This window comes from Exophiala viscosa (assembly GCF_022695815.1).
Source record: "Exophiala viscosa unplaced genomic scaffold EDD37scaffold_11, whole genome shotgun sequence".
Lineage (NCBI taxonomy): Eukaryota > Fungi > Ascomycota > Eurotiomycetes > Chaetothyriales > Herpotrichiellaceae > Exophiala > Exophiala viscosa.
The window spans coordinates 129754-148197 of NW_026944363.1; the positions used below are offsets into that span (position 1 = coordinate 129754).

Sequence of the window (18444 nt, forward strand, 5' to 3'; positions counted from 1 at the left end):
ATATGGGAAGGTGCATTCCGGATTCTCTATCCTCTACACGTGACACGTATACTTCTCGAAATGACAGTCGCATAGGAAGTAAATAGTACTCATAGTCACGTTCGGCAGCCTATTCCCACATTGCCAACATGTCCAGATCCTTACAGCATGACTCCATAAAACGGAGATGAGACTCATACCGCCGACAGTCCAGATACCCTCACACAAAGTCCCTGCAGGCAGGTGTCCTCTGCAGACATGGCAGCTCGCGTTCACACACTGCGGGACCGCCAGATAGGTCAACAATACCATCCCCTCCTCCAGCGCAATATCACTGACTGTGTGTGTAGCGGCCATTGAGCGCATACTAAGTCTGAACCATGACGAACCTTCGGAGACGAACTCCAACACGATAGACTCACCCAATGGCACACACACACCATCCCTACTCAACGAGAAAGGCGAACCTGTCTGGAAAGTTCTCGTCTTCGATAATCTCGGGCGGGACATCATCAGCAGTGTACTAAGGGTAAACGATCTAAGGAGCAAAGGAGTCACAATACATTTGTCAGTGTGGAAGACTCAGAAGCAGGAAGCAGTGTGGATGGCACACAGACTAACATGCATCCAGACCCATTGCCTCCCCTCGCTACCCGATTCCAGATGTTCCTGCACTCTATCTTGTTGAACCCACAGCAGCCAACATCCAGCTCATATGTTCCGACCTCGCTCGAGGGCTGTATACGCCCGCATATGTGAACTTCATTTCCTCGATACCTCGACCACTCCTTGAAGACTTTGCGGCTCAGATTGCCGCCACAAACACAGCCGATTCTATTGCTCAAGTGTACGATCAATACCTGAATTTCATTGTTGCTGAGCCCGATCTATTCAGTCTGGGAATGGGGAAGGAGTCCTATTGGACGTTTAATAGTGCGAAAGCCGAAGCAGATGCTCAAGATGCGGCAATAGACAGGATTGTCAGTGGGCTGTTCAGCGTCAGCGTGACCATGGGATCTGTGCCCATCATACGCTGCCCGCAGTCGGAGTTGGCTAAAATGATCGCGACCAAGTTGGACCGGAAACTCAGAGACCACGTTCTAAACTCCAAAGACAATCTGTTCTCAGCCAAGGGCAACTCTGCAAATGTATATGCAGCGCCTGCCAGGCCGGTGTTGGTTATCTTGGACCGCAATGTTGATTTGGTGCCTATGTTGTCACATTCATGGACATACCAGTCATTGGTCCATGACGTTCTGAAGATGCACCTGAATCGGATTACTGTGGATGTTGCTGATGAGGGTTCGGCTGTGGCGAAACCACGGGCCTATGATCTGAATGCGAGCGATTTCTTCTGGGCCCGCAATGCGAGCGCGCCCTTCCCACAGGTTGCAGAAGACATCGACAAGGAGCTGACAAAGTACAAATCGGACGCCGAAGAAGTCACAAGAAAGACAGGCGTCAACAGCATCGAGGACCTAAATGACAGTTCAGCTGGTGCAGCTCATTTGAAGGCCGCAATTACGCTGCTACCGGAGCTCCGAGAGCGGAAAGCGACGCTAGATATGCATATGAACATCGCGACAGCCTTGTTAAAGGGTATCAAGGACCGACAACTGGATAATTTCTTCCAATTGGAGGAAAGCATCACGAAACAGAATGCCGATCAAATGTTGACGCTCATCAAATCTGACGACAGAGGAAACGATCCTCTGGATAAACTACGAATATTTATCATTTGGTATCTTAGCGTCGACAAGGAGCCGTCCAAATCCGAGCTATTAGAATTCGAGAGTGCTCTGAGAAGCGCAGGTGTCGGCGACGACGAAGTGGCAGCAATCAAGCACATCTCAAACGTACGACTAGAAACCCGAGGCACAATGATGGCCTCGACCGTCTCGACATCTCAGCCTTCCCAGCCGCCTCTGTTCGGCGGTCTGTCCTCATTATCCAAAAACTTTACCGACAAACTATCCTCGACCGCACTCGGCAACGTCAATCTGGATGCGCTGGTTTCTGGAGTCAAAAACTTCCTTCCAGCGAACCGAGATCTCACAGTCACAAAGATCGTTGAATCGATCATGGACCCACCCGCAGCTTCGTCCTCGGCGATTGCAAAGACCGAAAATTACCTCTACTTCGACCCACGGAGCGCACATGCGAGAGGCACTACCGGTGGCTCGAATCCACCCTCCCGAAGTGGCCAGCCAGCCGCAGGCGTTAACCCCAGTTTCGGTCAGCGGCGGCAGGGCTATTCGGAAGCCATTGTCTTCACTGTTGGTGGAGGAAGCATGGACGAATATGGAAATCTGCAAGAGTGGGTGAAGAGAACAACCGCGCCAGGTAGTGGTGTGGCTCCACGGTCAAGAAGGGTCGTCTATGGCAGCACCGAGCTCGTCAACGGCGAGGACTTCTTGCGAGAACTCGTGAGATTGGGACAAGATGGCTGACACAGCATAAAGCGATGGTACTCTAGACTCGAAACGAGCAACCCAGTGTGCTTTCTTCTCATTGCCTATATTCTGACTCGCCCCTGCTTATACAGGGGTTGAGGTCATCTTCTGCCCCTGCCGAACCTGCCGCGGCCTTTGGCTTTCGAGTTCTTGTTCTTGATCTTCAAACTCTTGAAGTTCATGTGGGAATGTGCGTTAGGGTTGATCATTCTTGTCTTTGATCCGTCTTCGTCTGCATCTTTTGACTTGTCCTTCTTGGCTTTGGCCTTGTCTGGAGCCCCTTTCGACGGTCCCAGCTTCGACTTGAACTTGCTGCTGGCAGTCTTCCGCGCACGCTCAAGTCCAGCGAGTTCGGGTGAGGATTCATCGTCATCCTCAAAATCGTCGTCTAATGGAGCATGCGCGGCACCTCGACTTGCGCCGCCTTGCTCCGCCTCAGCCTCAGCGATGAGATAATCTGTGTCAGAATCGGCGTCGAACTCGTTGCCAGCATTGACGTGTGCATCGATCAGTTGCGTCTCTTCCACCCGCGAGACATCCTCCTCTTCTCCCTCGAGCTCTTCGGCCGGGGCGTGATCCAGAGCTAGCTCGTCCTCACTGTCATCCGCAGCGTCCACTGCCGTGGCCTTCGACGTAGAAGGTTTCCATTTGACCGGCCTCATAATCACCCGTCTCGTCGTCCTTTTCTGTCCTTTCTTCTTCCACACTCTTGTCGGTTCCTGATGTGCATCAGCATCGTTACTAGGAACCGTGCCGCCGAGCTGACTATCGTCGACAAGGACATTGATTTCTGTGGCCTCCATTTCTCGCAGAGCTTCAAGATCATCGTCCTCGTCCTCGTCATCGCCATTGTTATTCTCAGCTTGGCGTGTCTCGTTCTTCTGACTCTCCAATTCTGTAATCATCTGGCTGAGAGGTTTCGGGGCAAATTGGACGTGCCGAAGCGTTCGTGGACCGGTCCTGGTCTTGCTCGGGCTCATGATGCCCTTTTGCGAGGACGAGGAGGGCGGTCGGGAGCCAGAACCTGAGGCGGAGAGGAGTCTTTCTTTGAATGAGAAACTGCGCTTCAGGTAGGGTGGGGTCGCGTCGGTAGCAGTGTCAGCCGCTAGGTCGCCTCTTGCTGGCGAGAGTCCGAGCAGAGCGTCACGCAAGGGCGTCCTGCTTTGGGCGGGTGGTGTCGGGTTCGCGTCGTCCTGGACGAGGCTCGAGAATCGGACTGCGCTGGGGGTGGCGAAGAAATGGTCCAGCATGAACCGTTTGCCCTCGCTGACAGGTGTCTTGGAGTGCTTGCGGTTGCCGGGCGTGGTCCGCGAGCCTGGTGTTGCTACGAGGTGGGTGTCTGTCCGTTGGCTTCGCCGTTGACTGGGTGTCTGTGCGAGGACCACTCGTTCTTCACCGTCTAGGACAGCATCTCTCTTTCTTTTTCTGCCTGATGGAGTCGCTTGTGACGACTGACCTGACCCAGTAGGCGGCAGCATGTCGAAGATGCCTAAGACAGTGCCATCCCTTCGTGGAGTCGGTCCAATCGCTATTGGGAGGGTTTTTGGGGAGGTCGACGACGGCGCATCGTACGGGTCGAACTCGCCCGGATGTGCGCGAGACTTCGACGGTGTAGACTTATGTCGGGAATGGCGAGGAGTTAGGCTGATTGCGCTGTCGGTTCGAGTGTGTCTTGCTCTAGGTTGAGGTGTGTTGAGTGCACCGAGACCCAGTTTCCCTGCCAGCACATCTCGGATCTTGTTGTATTCTGTATATTTCTTTGCAATCGCCACGTCTGCTTTGATCTCACTCTTGCCAGGTTTGCGACCGTCATGAGTTGCCGCAAAGGTTCTCTCAAAGTCCTTGAGTGCCGCGCGCAGGGTATCCGCTTGTTTTTGCAAGGTCGCACTCTTCGGCGTGTCCAAGAGACTGATGGCATGGTCCATGACTAGCATTTAATGTGGTCGCGCAGTCTCAACGTCTGGCCAGTCTGCGCATGATTTGCAGCACCTCCAAGCCATATGTAGCGGGGTTCGTGAACATCGGGGACCATTTGGCAAGGCATTTGGAGACGCGTCTCAATCAACGCGTAGGAATCTAGCAGAGCAAGAAGCTAAGTCACGTGACTTGGGAATATTGCCTACTCAAGAGACATATCGAATATGATGTAGCCGACGATGGAGGATAAAGAGAGCAGATTTTAGAGTCATTGTTTGTTTGGATGGCTTCAGCATACATGAAGGGCACCATATCTCGACCTGTGGAAGTCTCGCCGCTCCCTCACTTCTTACTTCGAAAGGTTCTCAGCTCCAATGGATAGGCTGTCGGAAGCAAGCGAGCAACAAGACAGAAGATATTCTTTTCATTTTCGTGTTGCCATGATAACCCTCTAATTCGAGGTTATGTCAATGGCTCGTTCGATATGCACGCCGAAAACATTTTTCCGTGCACTTGATAAGCCCGTTCCATTCGCATGCAACCACAAGCGGGAAAATCAATCGTCCATAAGACATTCGTCTCTCTATGCAACCAGCTCAATAACACCACCGGCTTCCTTGATCTTTCGTTCGGCCTCCTTGCTGACCCATCGTGCTCTTACAACCAAAGGAACTTCGGGGATGCGACCCTTGCCGAGGACTTTTGAGTATCCGAGAGCGAGGAGGTCGAGGACGGGAGCGGTGTCGGTTTTCTTGCCAGAGATGTACTCATCGCGGGTCTCTTCTGGGACCAATGACCAAAGCTATACCATATGTCAGTACTCCTCCACTCGCGCACACATTTTGGATTTTCTAACCTTGTCGAGGTTGATCGTAGGCTTCCAGTATTGGTTTCGTGTAAGGTGGAAGTGTCTCATACCGACCTTTCCGAAGTAACTGCAGAATGTTAGACTTCCTAGTCGACCCAAGATGGAGAGATCGTGTTGAAGATGGTCCTCCACGATCATCCAATTTCAATGTGCGACGTACCCAGGATGGTATTTATCCATGTTAGTTCTGTGGTGATGTTGACCACCAGCAAGACCACGACCACCTGGATGCTTGCGGTGCTTTCCTACACGACCGTGACCGGCGGACACATGGCCGCGGCTGAAAATAAATATTAGCCTATGCTCTTCCAAAACTTTGTTTTCTTCGACAACGATGATTGCCCCTGCGCCGATTCCGATGAACAAGGTGTCGGCATTCCTGCAGCACTCTCTGGTGATTTTGGTCGAGTTTCTCGCTCGCTGGCGTGTTGCTGAATCAATTTTTCGTGGTCGGAGAAGAATCGATCGTGGCAGGCAGGATGGCGCAGGTAGGAAAATCGCATTCGTGGGTTCGTGTATGTGAAGAGGTATAGACTCACTGTTTTCTGGTCTGCGACAGTCTCGTAGGCATGTTGAGGGTGTTGTGAGACTGGTTGTTGGAAGAGTGTCAATGTTCGTCCGCCTGCAGAGAATCAAACGTGGAAAGAGCAGCCCACGGAAAACTGTGCGCTAAACTCAACGTGGATCTTGGCAGCCATAATTCTTGGCCACGAGGCTGGCAGTGACAAGGCTGTCCCTCACTCAACTTCGACCATCACCTCACGCTCTAAATCGCAATTCTGGATCTTATGTTCTCATGTTGTGTATTCCGTTTTACAGAAAGTCGTGCTGCTCTTCGGTATCACACTCTATAGAGATGTTGCGTTCGACGGTGTCTTCATACACTACGCCAATCATGATTTTCCTCGGAAGAAATTTGCCATCCCATCCTCGATCTCTTGCCAGTTCTGTGCGGCTGTGACCATACTGTCCTGGATCCATCCTGGCAATTTCTGCCTGATCCTATCCGTAGAAAAACGCCTGTCTACCATCAGAATCGTGGCATAGTCATTCTTGTGCCGGATGACTCGTCCGATGCTCTGATTGATGGCTCTCATACATGCATTTTCATAAAAGTCTCTACTGGCAGTTTTCGCTGCGGCCCTGCACTCGCCTTCTTTCATGCCTTCCAGCTTGCGCTGCTGAAAACGAGTCTCTTCGATATGTTGCATCTTGGCTTTCCATTCAGCTCCATTAGCGTTGGGAAAAGGTAGACCGACTGCAATGACGGCTCGCCCGAGCTCATCAGAAAAGTTGATACCTTCTGATAGTTTCGCACCAACAACTGACAGCAGCAAGGCTCCTTTCCCGGTATCCACAGCCATCGCATAGTCACGCAGAAGCTCATCTGCAGCCACTCCTTTGGACTCTTGAAAGACGACTTTGTTCTCCGAGAAGCACTGTATGAGAGGACGAGAGCCTGGAAATCTTTCCCAAACGGACACAGCCTGAGCCAGATAATCATAGCTGGGAAAGAAGACGACCACCCCGTCAGGTACCACCTTGCAAGTCTTTGCAATCAGATTCCCGAGCTCAATGATCGTGCTCTCGGCACCCCGTTTCCCATATGTGAAATCGAATTCAATCCCGGAAGGTCCTGTCACGACCGCTTGAGCGAACAGATTGGTCCGAGGTACGACGTGTCCAAAGCTGTATGTCTCAAGCCGATCGCGCTCGATATATGAGAACAGATAGTCGGAATAGTCCGACATGGGGGACATTGTTCCTCCAGCCAGAATCACCGCTCGAGACTCTTCGACTATGTCGCGAAAATGTTCTCTTGGGTCGAGTAAACTGTACCGCACGGCAATATCTTTGTCTTGTCGGCATATGAAGAACCTGCCTTCATCGTCTGGGTTCATTAACACGATCAGGAAGTTCTGGAACTGCATCATGGCCCCCTTGCCGGCGTTTGACTCGCTTCCGGTCTTCTGAGCATCAGCGTACCCTTCCACTTTGTGACACAGCTTGCTCTCGTGCAGATATTGTAGCAACTTATGTGGCTTGATTTGATCAGCACCTTTCCCGGACATGAGCTGGGCAGCCGTCACAGTAATCTCTGCGTTGGCGGACCCACCGACCGAGCCTCGCATACATTCTGTCAACGAATTCAGCAGCCGAATGACCTGCGTGACATAGACTCTGTTCTTCCCCTTCAGGCGCTGTTTGAATCGGACCGCGTAAGCGGTCATTTGCTGCACAGCCTCTTCCAATTGACTTAGACGTAGGGAGACTGAAAATGTGTTTGCAATGGCGTCCATCAGATTGTGAGCTTCGTCAATAATGATTACATTGCCTTTCACTGAAACTCCCAATGCTTCTCGAGCTGATCTCTGCAAAAGAAGAGGATATGGAAGAGTCAATACTTCTGCTCGACTTATGGCGGCCCGGCCAGCGTAATAAGGACATAGTTCCATAGACCGGCCAAGCTCGCCAATATCCTCAATGTCCTTGATCTGCGCTATGACTTTGTCTCGGAAGAGCTCGACCCTCTCCTTGTCTTCCTTGGACGGGAGGTATGGGCACTTCTTGTCCTTGGCCGTACCAGGTTTCTGGAGTTCCAGGCATCGCTCGTTGATTGCAGCAGTTGAGGACAGGCGTAAAACCTTTGGATTGATACATAAGTTCTTTCGCGATCCCAGGGCGAGGTGTTTGACAAAGTCTCCTCAAGGTTGGTGAGCTCTGAAGAAGCCATGAGGTCCGGAGGAATTGAAGACGGAGGCTCCACACGCCGGAGTTCATTCACGAATTGGGTCAATTGAGAATGAGTACGAGAGCAGAAAATGATCTTGAGTCTATCTTGCTGTGCAGTTTCCACCTCGGTCTTGGTGGGCCTTTGTAATTTGTCAAGCAACGCTTGGGTCGCAGTCGAGAATCCTCCGCTTGAAGATAAAGGTATGTTTGAAGTGTCTCCTTCACTCTCATACTCTTCGACCAAAAAGTCATCCTCCGCGGAAGTATGGTCTTGCAGACCTGCTTGGATTGTACGGGCTTTCTTTGCACCTCTGTTCTCGACCTTTCTCTGCCGCCGAAGACTTTCTTCCTTTCGCAGCCTGGCAAGCTTGAACTCAAGCTCCTTTCGTTCAAGCATCAATGCCTGGCGCTGCGCTGCATATTCGGCTTGCAACAGCCAGTCAGACTCACTCTGGTTTTCTGGGGCGCCATCCAGAGAACGACGTTCATAATCCCGAAGCCAGGTCAATGCACCACATATCAGGCTTAGAGACTTGCCTGTGCCAGTAGGCGACTCGAAGATGGCCACCTTTTTGTCCTCTATACAGCGGTACAAATTGGTCATGAAATCCAGCTGAATGGGATAGGGCTGATATGGATGGCAGAAGTTGGCTTGACTAGGTTCCATCATGACCGGATCTAAACGTCTTGCTAGTCAAGCCGTGGCCGCATTGGAAAGTGTTCGGAGACAATCGCTAGAGATTCGTGCGACATGTTCGATGCAGCGCGTATACGACGCGTCAACATCTACTCATCGAAACGAATTTCTGGCTGATACACTTCCCCTGAGCCTGCCCAGATTTGTTCGCTTGCGATGCTCCGTTGCGAGCAGAGTCGCACCGTCGTAGGTTGTTTGACAGAACGGCGCTGTTGGCGTGACAAGAAATCACTACTTTAAAGTTCGTTGTTCGTTGCCTGAATAGCAATCATTACCTGGTAACAAATGTGGCTGTGAAGAGAATTGTGATTTGGGACCTCGGAAACTGGGAGACTTGCACTGGCGAATACGAGGACATGATGCGGAGAAAAAGGCTTGGTACTGTACTCGCATAAGGACTGGCTTGGCCCTTAGGTGCCTTAGGCAGTCCCGCCCATTGATGGTTAAGAGAAGGGTTGGCCCCGAAGCCTAGTGAGCCTTAGACGAAACTCTAATGCCTATGATGCCTCTTGGGCCTTGAGGCCGTGCTTCGCCGCTGGGGCCAAATATGGTACAGTATGTCAACATGGGATCGCAGCCTTGCTGCGCCCTGGCTAAAACTTTACTCGTTATCGTGTCTATTGTCGTCTTACATTCTCCGCGACCAACTCGCAGCCTGGTCGTACATAACGTCAGGTGGTCGCCTCATTTACCTTGTGTATCAAACCTGCCGCCTGTCCAGGATTCCCTTCCACGCGGCCTCAAGCAATGTCTACAACAACCTGTAACTGTCGGAAATTGGTCCCTGTTGATCATATCTAACCCCCGCCTTCATCCTTGGGCCTACCATTCCCAGATCCCTCCGCGTAAGCCGTCCACCTTCGTCTTCCTGGAAAGAGACATATCCGAAGTAAATCGCTTGCCTGTGATCCCGGAAAGGACCTGATCACCCTGCCGGCGCAGGAGAACCCTTGATCTTGCCAGGGCCATAAGCCGACCAAGTCTTCTGTACCTGAACTACCATACGAGGCTACCCTCCATCGCCCATAGCCATGAGTTACAACACAGGTGCTACTTTCGTCCCTGGAGGCGATGACTCTTATTATATGCCAGAATTGATTCAGCCGACCCCCAGCCGGTATGGTGATCCAGAATTTGGGAAATCTGAGCTGACAATATCAGAGCACATGAACTCCCGACGAACATGCAGCAAAATGTGGCTCACATGGAACAGGCCGCTGATAGTCCTGGCTCCTCAGCGTACTCTGGCTCCGTATATTCTCCTCTATCGACGGATATGCCTCGTCAGACAAGCAACTGGACACAACCTGCAAGCAATCAACAACCGCAAAAGATGCCGATGAACCCTCCGCCTCAAACGTACCAACAGAGCAACTACCCGCCGCGATCAACGTCGATGGCGCCGTCAGAGCAACCCAACTTCTCTCCGTTTCCTGCCCTGCGAAATCCTCCTCCAAATATCCCTCCGACGGACGAGCAGAAAGAAGCAACGTTGGAAGCAGCCAGAGCTGCTGTTTTAAGCTGCAATGACCCTGATACTCAATTGACATGGGCACAAGATGCTCTGGCATATGTGGAGGTTTGCCTACAAAACGAGGAAAGAGTGGCCCTGGTCCAAGCAGCACGATCGCGAACACCTCGAATTGAGCATGTATTGAGAGAAGACGCCATCAAGATAGTGACGTTTCTAGCAGATCAACTACATCCTAAAGCCGAATTTATAAGGGGTATGTGGCTCGAGTTTGGCAAGTTCGGCCACAGAATAGACAAGAAGGAGGCGTTCCTATGCTACACAAGAGCGTCAGAAAGGGGATACATTCGAGCGGATTATCGGATTGGTATGCAGTTCGAATCTTCGAATGACGCTTTGAAGGCGATCAAATATTACCAAAAAGGTGCTGAAGCAGGAGATTCCGCCGCCTGCTACAGACTAGGAATGATGACTCTACTGGGCCAACATGGCCAAGCTCAAGACTTCGAGCGAGGCCTCAACCTTATCTACAATTCAGCTCAGATGGCCGACGAAAACGCCCCACAGGGTGCTTTCGTCTTTGGAATGCTTCAAGCGCATCAGATGCCCCAGATCCAGATCCCCGAAAACTTTCTGCCACTGAACATTGCGGCAGCGAAGATCAACATCGAGAAGGCTGCTTACTTAGGATTTGCCAAAGCACAAGTCAAGATGGGGACAGCTTATGAACTTTGTGAGCTGGGCTGCCCGTTCGATCCAGCGCTGTCGTTACATTACAACGCTCTGGCGGCCGGGCAGGGAGAACCAGAAGCAGAGCTTGCCATCAGCAAGTGGTTTCTTTGCGGACACGAGGGAGTATTCGACAAGAATGAAGAGATGGCATTCACTTACGCCCAGCGAGCGGCCCTTTCAGGATTTCCCACTGCACAATTTGCTCTAGGATATTATTATGAGGTCGGCATCTACGTGCCTGTCAACTTCGAACAGGCTAAGGAATGGTACCGCAAGTCGTCACAAAGCGGAAACCAGGATGCCACCGGAAGAATAGACGCCATCTCTAGGTCGAAGACGTTGTCTCGAAAAGACCACGAAAGCGTAGCTCTTTCAAAAATTCGACAGCAGCGTCGTGCGGATGGTCCACCGCCCACAGTTCCTTCGATGCCATCACTTGCCGAAGAAAGAGAACCTCAGATAATCGATATGCCAGATCCGTCTCGACTGACATTGAATGACCGAAGACCGCCTTCAGCTCGGCCGGGAAGCGCAGCCCCATACCCCACAAGTAACCAACCTCCAGATTCTCGAACAAATTCGGCCTTTGGGATCAACCCCAATCTGCGGCCAGCGTCCGCTGCTGCCATGGGAGCGCCGCGACCTGATGCATACGGACAGCTCAACAATGCGTCTCCCGTACAGCGACCGTATTCGAGTAATGAAGGACCGATGCCAGGTCCCGGCTATGGTCGTGGTGGACGCTTATCCTCCGGCCCGCGTCCAATGCCTCCAAATCAAGGACCTCCGGGACGTCCTGATATGCCATCGGGCGGAATGAGACCACCAAATGCTCCGCCTGTCGCTATCGGCTACTCCGCTCCGCTTGATGTGGAGAGAAGACGACCTTCTCAACAGTTGGGTGGTGCGAACATGGGCAATCCTCAAGCTCCGATGAACATGGCAGGCACACCACCACGCACTTCACCACGACCGGGCCGAATCCCGCAGCAAAGCCAAGGACAAGGTCCTCCCCAAAACCAAGCACCGCCCATGAATCGGCCCAGCGCTGGTTACGGAGATGCACCGCCTAACGTAAGACCGGCAAACATGGCTCCATCCAGACCACCCACCAACACGCCTACTCCACCGCCATCAAAGCCAACCCAAGTCCCAGCCGCTGCTGCTCGACCCCCAGGCAAAGGACCCAAGACATTTGATGAGATGGGTGTGCCTCCGGGCAAAGACAAGAGTGAATGTGTAAGTGATTGGACCCAGACCTGCACCTCCGATCCTGAGCTGACTTGTGTGTTATAGAGAGTCATGTGATGCTTTCCAACAGCAATCGTTCGTAAAGTGATACCCCGTACGTTCTGTACAAAAATTGGTTTTAGCATTGGGTTTAGGTTTGGGAACGAAAAGCTCATTTCGGATATGGGCCTCATGCCATTGGCGTTGCTTGTGGTGTCAGCATATCTCAATCAGACATTGCTATTGCCGGGTCTTAACAGTTCTAGCTTGAATGCAATCATCTTGACGTTTCAGGTTTCCTGACTGTGAAGACGTCATAATGGGAATTGATGTGCTAGGTCGTCAGCCATGGTCTCGGTCATCTTGTTCGCGCGCCAGTCGTCGTAATAATCCCTAGGATCCAGCTTTATATTCTCCTTGTCGGCAAGCACGGCCAACGGCCAGCGCAAAGCCCACTGCCAGTCATCAGGCACCGTCATTCGAATACCAGCAAGCTCCTTCTCCGCGCGGCCTCTGAAGAACCAATAGTCATCGCTGTACTTGAGAAAGACGAGGGCGTGGGCAATCGCGACCAACGCCCTGGGAGTCTTGCTAGCGAGTAGCGCCACAAACGGTCTGGGGACCATCGTGGCGAACGAGACGCATCTCATGCAGATATAATGCGAGGGTTCGCCTGCTCTGACGGCGTCGTACATAGCGCCTACAAGCGCCATGGTTTTGGCATATGCCTCACGGTTCGTCGGCTCACTATCCGTTTGCCAGTCATAGTCGCAGCCCTGGCGTCGAAAGTCGAGTATTTTGGTGAATGGCAAGGCGTTGTGCGGGTCGAATAGACGGGAGTGGTCGCGGAAGTTGGGCTCCGATGAGGTCCTGAGATAATTCATGATGGCTCCTTCTCTCAGGTGCGGGACCGCGGCTATGAAGACGGCCTCGTTGCCCTTGGCCATGGTGAGCCATTGGATTGGCGGAGTGTACTCTGCAAGACCTTCGTCGTCCAGGTGCGTACCGGATAACAAGCATATCGACATCACTGAGAGCAAAACACAGGTCATCCCCAATGAGTCGGCGTTGTCGGGACTAATGGCGGATAAAGCCTCGCGTTCCTGGCCGATGGCCAGGTTGAGGTACACGCGGTGCAGGCGCGCAAAGTTGACTGACTTGAGCGACTCGGGGAGGTTTGTGGCAGCGTGGGTCGGCGGGCTGGTCATTTGGAAGGTGTCGTGAACCCACAGGTACAGCGCCGTAATGGCGAAGATGGCGTTCATGAGGTAGGGGTGGTCGAACGACTCTTCGACCGCGCTCCACACGTACATATTCTTGAGGAGTGGGCTTTGGGCCGACGGGAACGAGGCTGCTACCGACGACTTGAATCGGTGGAGCAGATACAAGTCGATCTGGGGCCGGAGGGGATCGGCGATCAAGCTGTCCACGACTTCTGAGTATGGACTGTCCAGACCGCTGGGCGGACCTGTGCTTGAACTTTTGTTGGCGGTCTGGCCTGTGGTGGTTGGCTGTAAGAGTTCGGACGTCGTTCGGGACACTGTCCTCGAGCGTTGCGTGCCCAAAGATGTGCCTGATGTTGTGCCTTCATGCACGGCGCTTGTTCTGGAAGTGTCCCCATACTCGCACGCCACTCCATGGCGGAGACAAGCTGCACAAGAGGGATGTTCTTCTGTGCACTTGACCTTTCGTTCCTTGCACCGAAGACAGCCTCTGCGGGACTTTCGATGAGCTAAGCGTGGTGGCATCGATCGAACAACTTCCCAGGAGTTATTCCGTGAATGTTACTCGTTTTGTCGCGTACTGCCGGTGTCCAATGTGTGTTGAACCCGAAACCGAAGCAGGGTCACAAGGGACGCTTCAAGCTTACTGTATCTGGCACACTCCGCCGATGCGAGGCTTATGTCTGGCCAAGAAATCACCGATCCGAGTGCGAGCGAAAGACCTCCTCAAAGGATTGCAGTTCCTCAGCAGCCGTTTCTTGCAGATGGAAATCTGATTTCCATGTTGTAGCTGTTGGGGATGTTCCTTTTCCCCGACTAAGCAGTGGCGTGTGCCTTCGTCTTGTGGGGCGCCTTATCAACAGTCCACAGGGCCTCGTACTCGTACCTGGTGTGTACATATTATGGTACAGTAGACACTAACTTAAGGGGTCTGTCATTGGGGGCCAACACTAAGTAGTTTAACTGGGAATTGATCTTCTCCGGGCATCCAACGGCCTGCGATGCTTGGCATGCTTTGTTTGAACCGCTAATTCTATCCCTTACAAAAAGACCATGCACTGCCCCATCTCGTTAAACATTTCTCTCTGCCGTTGCTTCCTCGTTATCGTATACACAACCATCTTTAGGTCACACAAGGCTGAGATCGCCCATATACAATGCTTCAACAATCCGAACCCGAAAACGAAAATTTCCTATGCTTGGTCTTTCGACCATCGAAACAATAACAATCATGCTGATCAACGGCTATATAAGATGCGGTGAGTTCACAATACCCTCGAAATTCTACAGTAAGTCGTCAACGCAATCAAAAAAAGCCTCCAAGCTTCACTTGCAAACCCTCAGGATCATTCACTATCTTCTCGCTTCCCTCTCACTTCTGAACAAACACTTTGACTTCCATTCGCAATCCCTCAAAAAGCCTCTTCTCGATTCCACGCTGCATTTGACGACCGTTGACTGCCTCAACATGCCTCTCGACAAGACCACCGATCTCTCCATCGCCGAACTGGCAATCTACATCACCCTCATCCCACCAACTGCCTGGCTCTTTTTCAAGCACGGCCGCCGCGCATTCCTAGCCTACATCTACCTCCTGATCTTCCAGTCCCTCCGCATCGTCGCCGCAGGCCTCCAGATTAACGCCCACAATGAGCACAAGACCTCGACCACAGGCTCCATCCTCGATGCCGTCGGTCTCAGTCCCCTCCTCCTCGCTTTCTCAGGCTTCCTCTACGAACTGGGTCGCTACTACGCTCCTCCAACACAAACGCCCCGCCGCATGCATTTCGAGGAAATACTGATCCATTTCGGCGCTTCCACGGGCATCGCACTCGCCGCGGTTGGCGGGTCGAATCTGACGAAGTCGAATGCAACGCCGTCCTCCATCAGTTCGGCACATCATCTGCAAGAAGGAGGTAGCGTCTTGCTCTTGTTGACCTGGGCGGGCATCGCATATCTCTGCGTACGACTCTGTCGAAACATGGGAGGATTTGGGGGGTTGATCGTGTTACTACTGGTGGCTGGTCTTTGCATCGGTATTCGAGCGGTGTACAGCGTGGTGTACGCTTTTGACCATTCCGCCTCTGTCAATCCGATCACAGGAAAATTTGCCATCAAGCTGATTTTGGTGTTCATGGTTCAGCTCCTGGCTGTTATGGCGTTGCTAGCTACGGGCTTCCTGACTCGCTACATCGCAAAGGAGATGCATGCTGGACGGAGAACAAGGACAGGAGATGTCGAGGAACAGGGCACGTCCCTTCGACCGGTGACCGCCAAGTAGCGTCATATGGTTGACGAAACTGATGCGGAGTGGCGCTCAAGGATGGGGGTGTTCGTATCTGTGTTTGCGGTCTGTTGTAGAAGCAGATGCTTCTATCTTGTGCATAGACGTGAAGGAGCTACTAGTGACACAACTGTTGAACAACTAGCTGATTCACAATTCCTAAAGTCCCGGGCATGGATCTTCCCGGAGCTGTAAAGCCTCGTTCACAGTCTAGACAGGAGTGTAGACAGTGCGCCGTAATGAATACGCTCGTTTACATAAAAGCTGTCCCCGCCCTAGACAACCACAACATCCTCAAGTGGCCCAAACATTTCTGGAGTCAGTACGGTACCGGTTTCCTCACGAAAAGACTTGCGAAACTGGCCGATTCTGTTCCAATAGCCTGTCCAGCCTGGTGCAGGGGTGAGCAGCATACCAACAACAGTACATTCTTTCCACGTGTCCCCCTCTAGAATGTCCCCAACACGCCGCTCGAAAAACTGTAGAAGCGCGTAAAGCGTGCTGGGTAGTGTTTTCCATAGCGCCAAACATCTAAGAGATAGACCTCGTCAAAATCCCTCTTCGGGGAACGCTCTAGGTCCGCCCACACCGTCATTTGCTCCCAACTATAGTTCCCAGAAGGAGGAATATTTATCTGCCGTAGTGGGCCCCTCAGCGTCAGAGGCATGGCTGGAAGTCTGGAGTCAGCATTCATATGATCCTCAGGCACTTCTGGTAATGACATTATCGAGTAGACTATTTCCGTATCGTTGCTGCGATAAGGGAACCACACGGGTGTGTTCACTGATACCCACGACCAAGATGGGAACGAATTGCCGATACTCAGGTTTTCACCAAGGCGAGCTGGAAAAGATACCCAGGCCAGTTCGAAGAGCATCGTCTCCCTCCACATTCCAGCAAGGAGGGAGGATCCTGTATGGGACTGGATGGCTCGAGCCACGCCAGAGATAGCTACCCACCTGTCTGACTTGAAGGTGAGGTGCGAACATGTATATGTCCACAGGATTGCATGCCATAAATGTCCAAGCAGGGGAAATTCATCACAAAAGTCGAGCAATGACATTGGAAATCGTACTTCGAGCCCATCTTTAGGATAGCATTCTGCTTGGGGCCTTGACTCTGATGCAGAGCATTCTTGAAGGTGTCAATAACAACATCAAATCCGGATCCGCGTTCAATCTCGTGTTCGTGCAAACATTCCCAGGTCAATCCGAATGAATGGTAGCCAATCGTGCGTGGCGCCAGAAGCCTCTCCTGAAGCACCCATCCTCGCCTGTATAGTGGGCATCGATCAGCACACGATCGGCAATATCCGATCGAGTCGCAAGTGGCGTAATACATTCGACCATCCACCTCGTTTGCACATCCAGAAACATGTGGAACTCGTACCGTCGAAAAGCAGCCTTCCGTGGAGTCACAGGCATCCAAGGCAGCAATGTTGCAGGTTGAGAAACGGTATACATGGCTCATCTCCGCAACGGCCGTCTGTCGGTCTTCCGGCGAATCTTGCACTATGCACAAGGAATCAATCCAAAGGTATTGACATCCCATCTGCAATGTGATTACCACAGCATCAGCGTACGTTCCGGGCAGCTGCTCGATCTGGACAATATTCTCCAGAAATAAGATGTTATGCTTTTCAAGCATCAATGGTTGCTCTTTGCCCCACCAATGGCTGAGCGTCATGTACTCAGACACAAAAACCTATGGCTTTCGCGTCACTCAGTAGCTGTAAGCAGGTTTTGTCACCATCGGTAAACAACTTCAAAAGGCGCCGAGGCGTAAATTGGCCACGTTCGAGCTTGCGCAAATTTCCCGCAAGTGAGCATGGCATATGTGTGGTAGTGCAATCAGTCAACCACCGTTTGGCCACGTTGAAGCATGCTTCCGATGCCGTCGAGCAATCTTTGCGATTATGCCGTATGTTGGACCAATTGTAGTTCGGAGTTTCTTCTATTTCGATCCGGCAGCTTCCTCCACTCACTTGCTGCTCTTTGGGTGCAGAGATTTCCATCGAGCCGACCTTGAAACTGACGTCGGACGGTTCCACGATCACTGAGTAGCTGACCTTCAGCAGACTCTCCGTCCTTTGCAGGGTTTTCACTGCCGCACTTATCCACAACAAAGAACAAAAAGGACAACCGTGTTGAGCAGAATTTCGGAGCTCGATCAGACTTTGGTGGTGATCACGGACAATCTTCCAAAGAGAAAATGGCTCGGAAAGGCTCCTCTGCCGTACTGGAAACAAGGCTCGCCATAAAGACATGCATTTCCCAGGCCGATCTTTCCCAGGCCGATCTTTCCCAGGACGATATCTCTCGGAAAGGCTCCTCTGCCGTAGTGAAATCAAGTCTCGCCATAAGGACATGCATTGAGAGCATATACTTTGCTGCGTCCTCAGAGCTTGATCTGCCATGCTGATGCAGTCAAATTCGACATCAGCCTCGTCAAGAGCAACTCTCGGTCAATTTTTGAGGATCCCATACGATTCGGGAGCGGACGCTGTAGATATTGCACAGATTGTTCGCCCAGCGATATGCTGAGCATAGGTATTCTGGAGTCAAGTCTGAGCGAAGAGTATTTGGTGATTGTGAAGGTATTGAATTGAACTCCTTCAAACGCCGGAACGATGACTCCATGACAAGCTTGTACTTGCTGATCAGGTGATAGACGATCCTGGGGCGGTGCACGTTCAGCATGCAGTGTTGTCTGAAGTTGGGCAGAAAAAAGCATGGCAGAAATGGAGGGGGCCAAAGTTCCGTGCAGACGAAAAAAAGGCAGATACATGGTTTGTTGGACCGATGTGAGTGAGCAGCTACCTATTAAGGTATTTTGGTCTTGGATGGGGTGCATCATG

At 52.0% G+C, this 18444-nt stretch overlaps 8 protein-coding genes across 8 annotated transcripts; 3 read left to right on the top strand and 5 right to left on the bottom strand.

The window, feature by feature from the left end:
- The first annotated feature begins 156 nt into the window (after nt 1-156).
- On the top strand, nt 157-2481 carry EDD37DRAFT_132957 (Sec1-like protein). The gene is made up of 3 exons (XM_062809451.1): nt 157-277; nt 330-546; nt 611-2481. The coding sequence occupies exons 1-3, from the start codon at nt 238-240 to the stop codon at nt 2427-2429; spliced, it is 2076 nt and encodes a 691-aa protein (XP_062666676.1). The 5' UTR covers nt 157-237; the 3' UTR covers nt 2430-2481.
- EDD37DRAFT_132958 (DNA replication regulator SLD2) lies at nt 2482-4561 on the bottom strand. Its single transcript, XM_062809452.1, has one exon. It carries the CDS (start codon nt 4364-4366, stop codon nt 2534-2536), a length of 1833 nt encoding a protein of 610 aa, XP_062666677.1. The 5' UTR covers nt 4367-4561; the 3' UTR covers nt 2482-2533.
- A 371-nt stretch (nt 4562-4932) lies between these two features.
- Nucleotides 4933-9036, bottom strand: EDD37DRAFT_673438 (helicase C-terminal domain-containing protein; the record flags this gene model as incomplete). The annotated part of the gene is made up of 7 exons (XM_062819479.1): nt 7987-9036; nt 7623-7918; nt 6180-7589; nt 5757-5806; nt 5378-5497; nt 5206-5284; nt 4933-5151 (listed from the first exon to the last, which is right to left on the bottom strand). The coding sequence occupies exons 1-7, from the start codon at nt 8618-8620 to the stop codon at nt 4933-4935; spliced, it is 2808 nt and encodes a 935-aa protein (XP_062666678.1). The 5' UTR covers nt 8621-9036.
- Nucleotides 9037-9222: 186 nt separating this feature from the next.
- EDD37DRAFT_133194 (uncharacterized protein) lies at nt 9223-12449 on the top strand. Its single transcript, XM_062809455.1, has 3 exons — nt 9223-9764; nt 9809-12089; nt 12147-12449. Exons 1-3 carry the CDS (start codon nt 9679-9681, stop codon nt 12156-12158), a joined length of 2379 nt encoding a protein of 792 aa, XP_062666679.1. The 5' UTR covers nt 9223-9678; the 3' UTR covers nt 12159-12449.
- On the bottom strand, nt 12366-14269 carry EDD37DRAFT_133203 (uncharacterized protein). The gene is made up of 2 exons (XM_062809456.1): nt 13951-14269; nt 12366-13839 (listed from the first exon to the last, which is right to left on the bottom strand). The coding sequence occupies exon 2, from the start codon at nt 13826-13828 to the stop codon at nt 12395-12397; it is 1434 nt and encodes a 477-aa protein (XP_062666680.1). The 5' UTR covers nt 13829-13839; nt 13951-14269; the 3' UTR covers nt 12366-12394.
- A 502-nt stretch (nt 14270-14771) lies between these two features.
- EDD37DRAFT_612258 (uncharacterized protein) lies at nt 14772-15584 on the top strand (the record flags this gene model as incomplete). The annotated part of the gene is made up of 1 exon (XM_062815346.1): nt 14772-15584. The coding sequence occupies one exon, from the start codon at nt 14772-14774 to the stop codon at nt 15582-15584; it is 813 nt and encodes a 270-aa protein (XP_062666681.1).
- Nucleotides 15585-16289: 705 nt separating this feature from the next.
- Nucleotides 16290-17629, bottom strand: EDD37DRAFT_133218 (heterokaryon incompatibility protein-domain-containing protein). Its single transcript, XM_062809457.1, has one exon. It carries the CDS (start codon nt 17271-17273, stop codon nt 16539-16541), a length of 735 nt encoding a protein of 244 aa, XP_062666682.1. The 5' UTR covers nt 17274-17629; the 3' UTR covers nt 16290-16538.
- EDD37DRAFT_133233 (uncharacterized protein) lies at nt 17195-18160 on the bottom strand. Its single transcript, XM_062809458.1, has one exon. It carries the CDS (start codon nt 18001-18003, stop codon nt 17278-17280), a length of 726 nt encoding a protein of 241 aa, XP_062666683.1. The 5' UTR covers nt 18004-18160; the 3' UTR covers nt 17195-17277.
- Nucleotides 18161-18444: the final 284 nt, after the last annotated feature.

Coding starts and splice junctions, on each gene's coding strand:
- EDD37DRAFT_132958 (XM_062809452.1), bottom strand. CDS start 4,366: ATGCTAGTCATGGACCATGCCATCAGTCTCTTGGACACGCCGAAGAGT.
- EDD37DRAFT_133194 (XM_062809455.1), top strand. CDS start 9,679: ATGAGTTACAACACAGGTGCTACTTTCGTCCCTGGAGGCGATGACTCT. Junction 9,765..9,808: donor ATTCAGCCGACCCCCAGCCG/GTATGGTGATCC, acceptor TGACAATATCAG/AGCACATGAACTCCCGACGA.
- EDD37DRAFT_132957 (XM_062809451.1), top strand. CDS start 238: ATGGCAGCTCGCGTTCACACACTGCGGGACCGCCAGATAG. Junction 278..329: donor ACTGCGGGACCGCCAGATAG/GTCAACAATACC, acceptor CTGTGTGTGTAG/CGGCCATTGAGCGCATACTA. Junction 547..610: donor AAAGGAGTCACAATACATTT/GTCAGTGTGGAA, acceptor ACATGCATCCAG/ACCCATTGCCTCCCCTCGCT.
- EDD37DRAFT_133233 (XM_062809458.1), bottom strand. CDS start 18,003: ATGGCAGATCAAGCTCTGAGGACGCAGCAAAGTATATGCTCTCAATGC.
- EDD37DRAFT_133203 (XM_062809456.1), bottom strand. CDS start 13,828: ATGCCACCACGCTTAGCTCATCGAAAGTCCCGCAGAGGCTGTCTTCGG.
- EDD37DRAFT_133218 (XM_062809457.1), bottom strand. CDS start 17,273: ATGACGCTCAGCCATTGGTGGGGCAAAGAGCAACCATTGATGCTTGAA.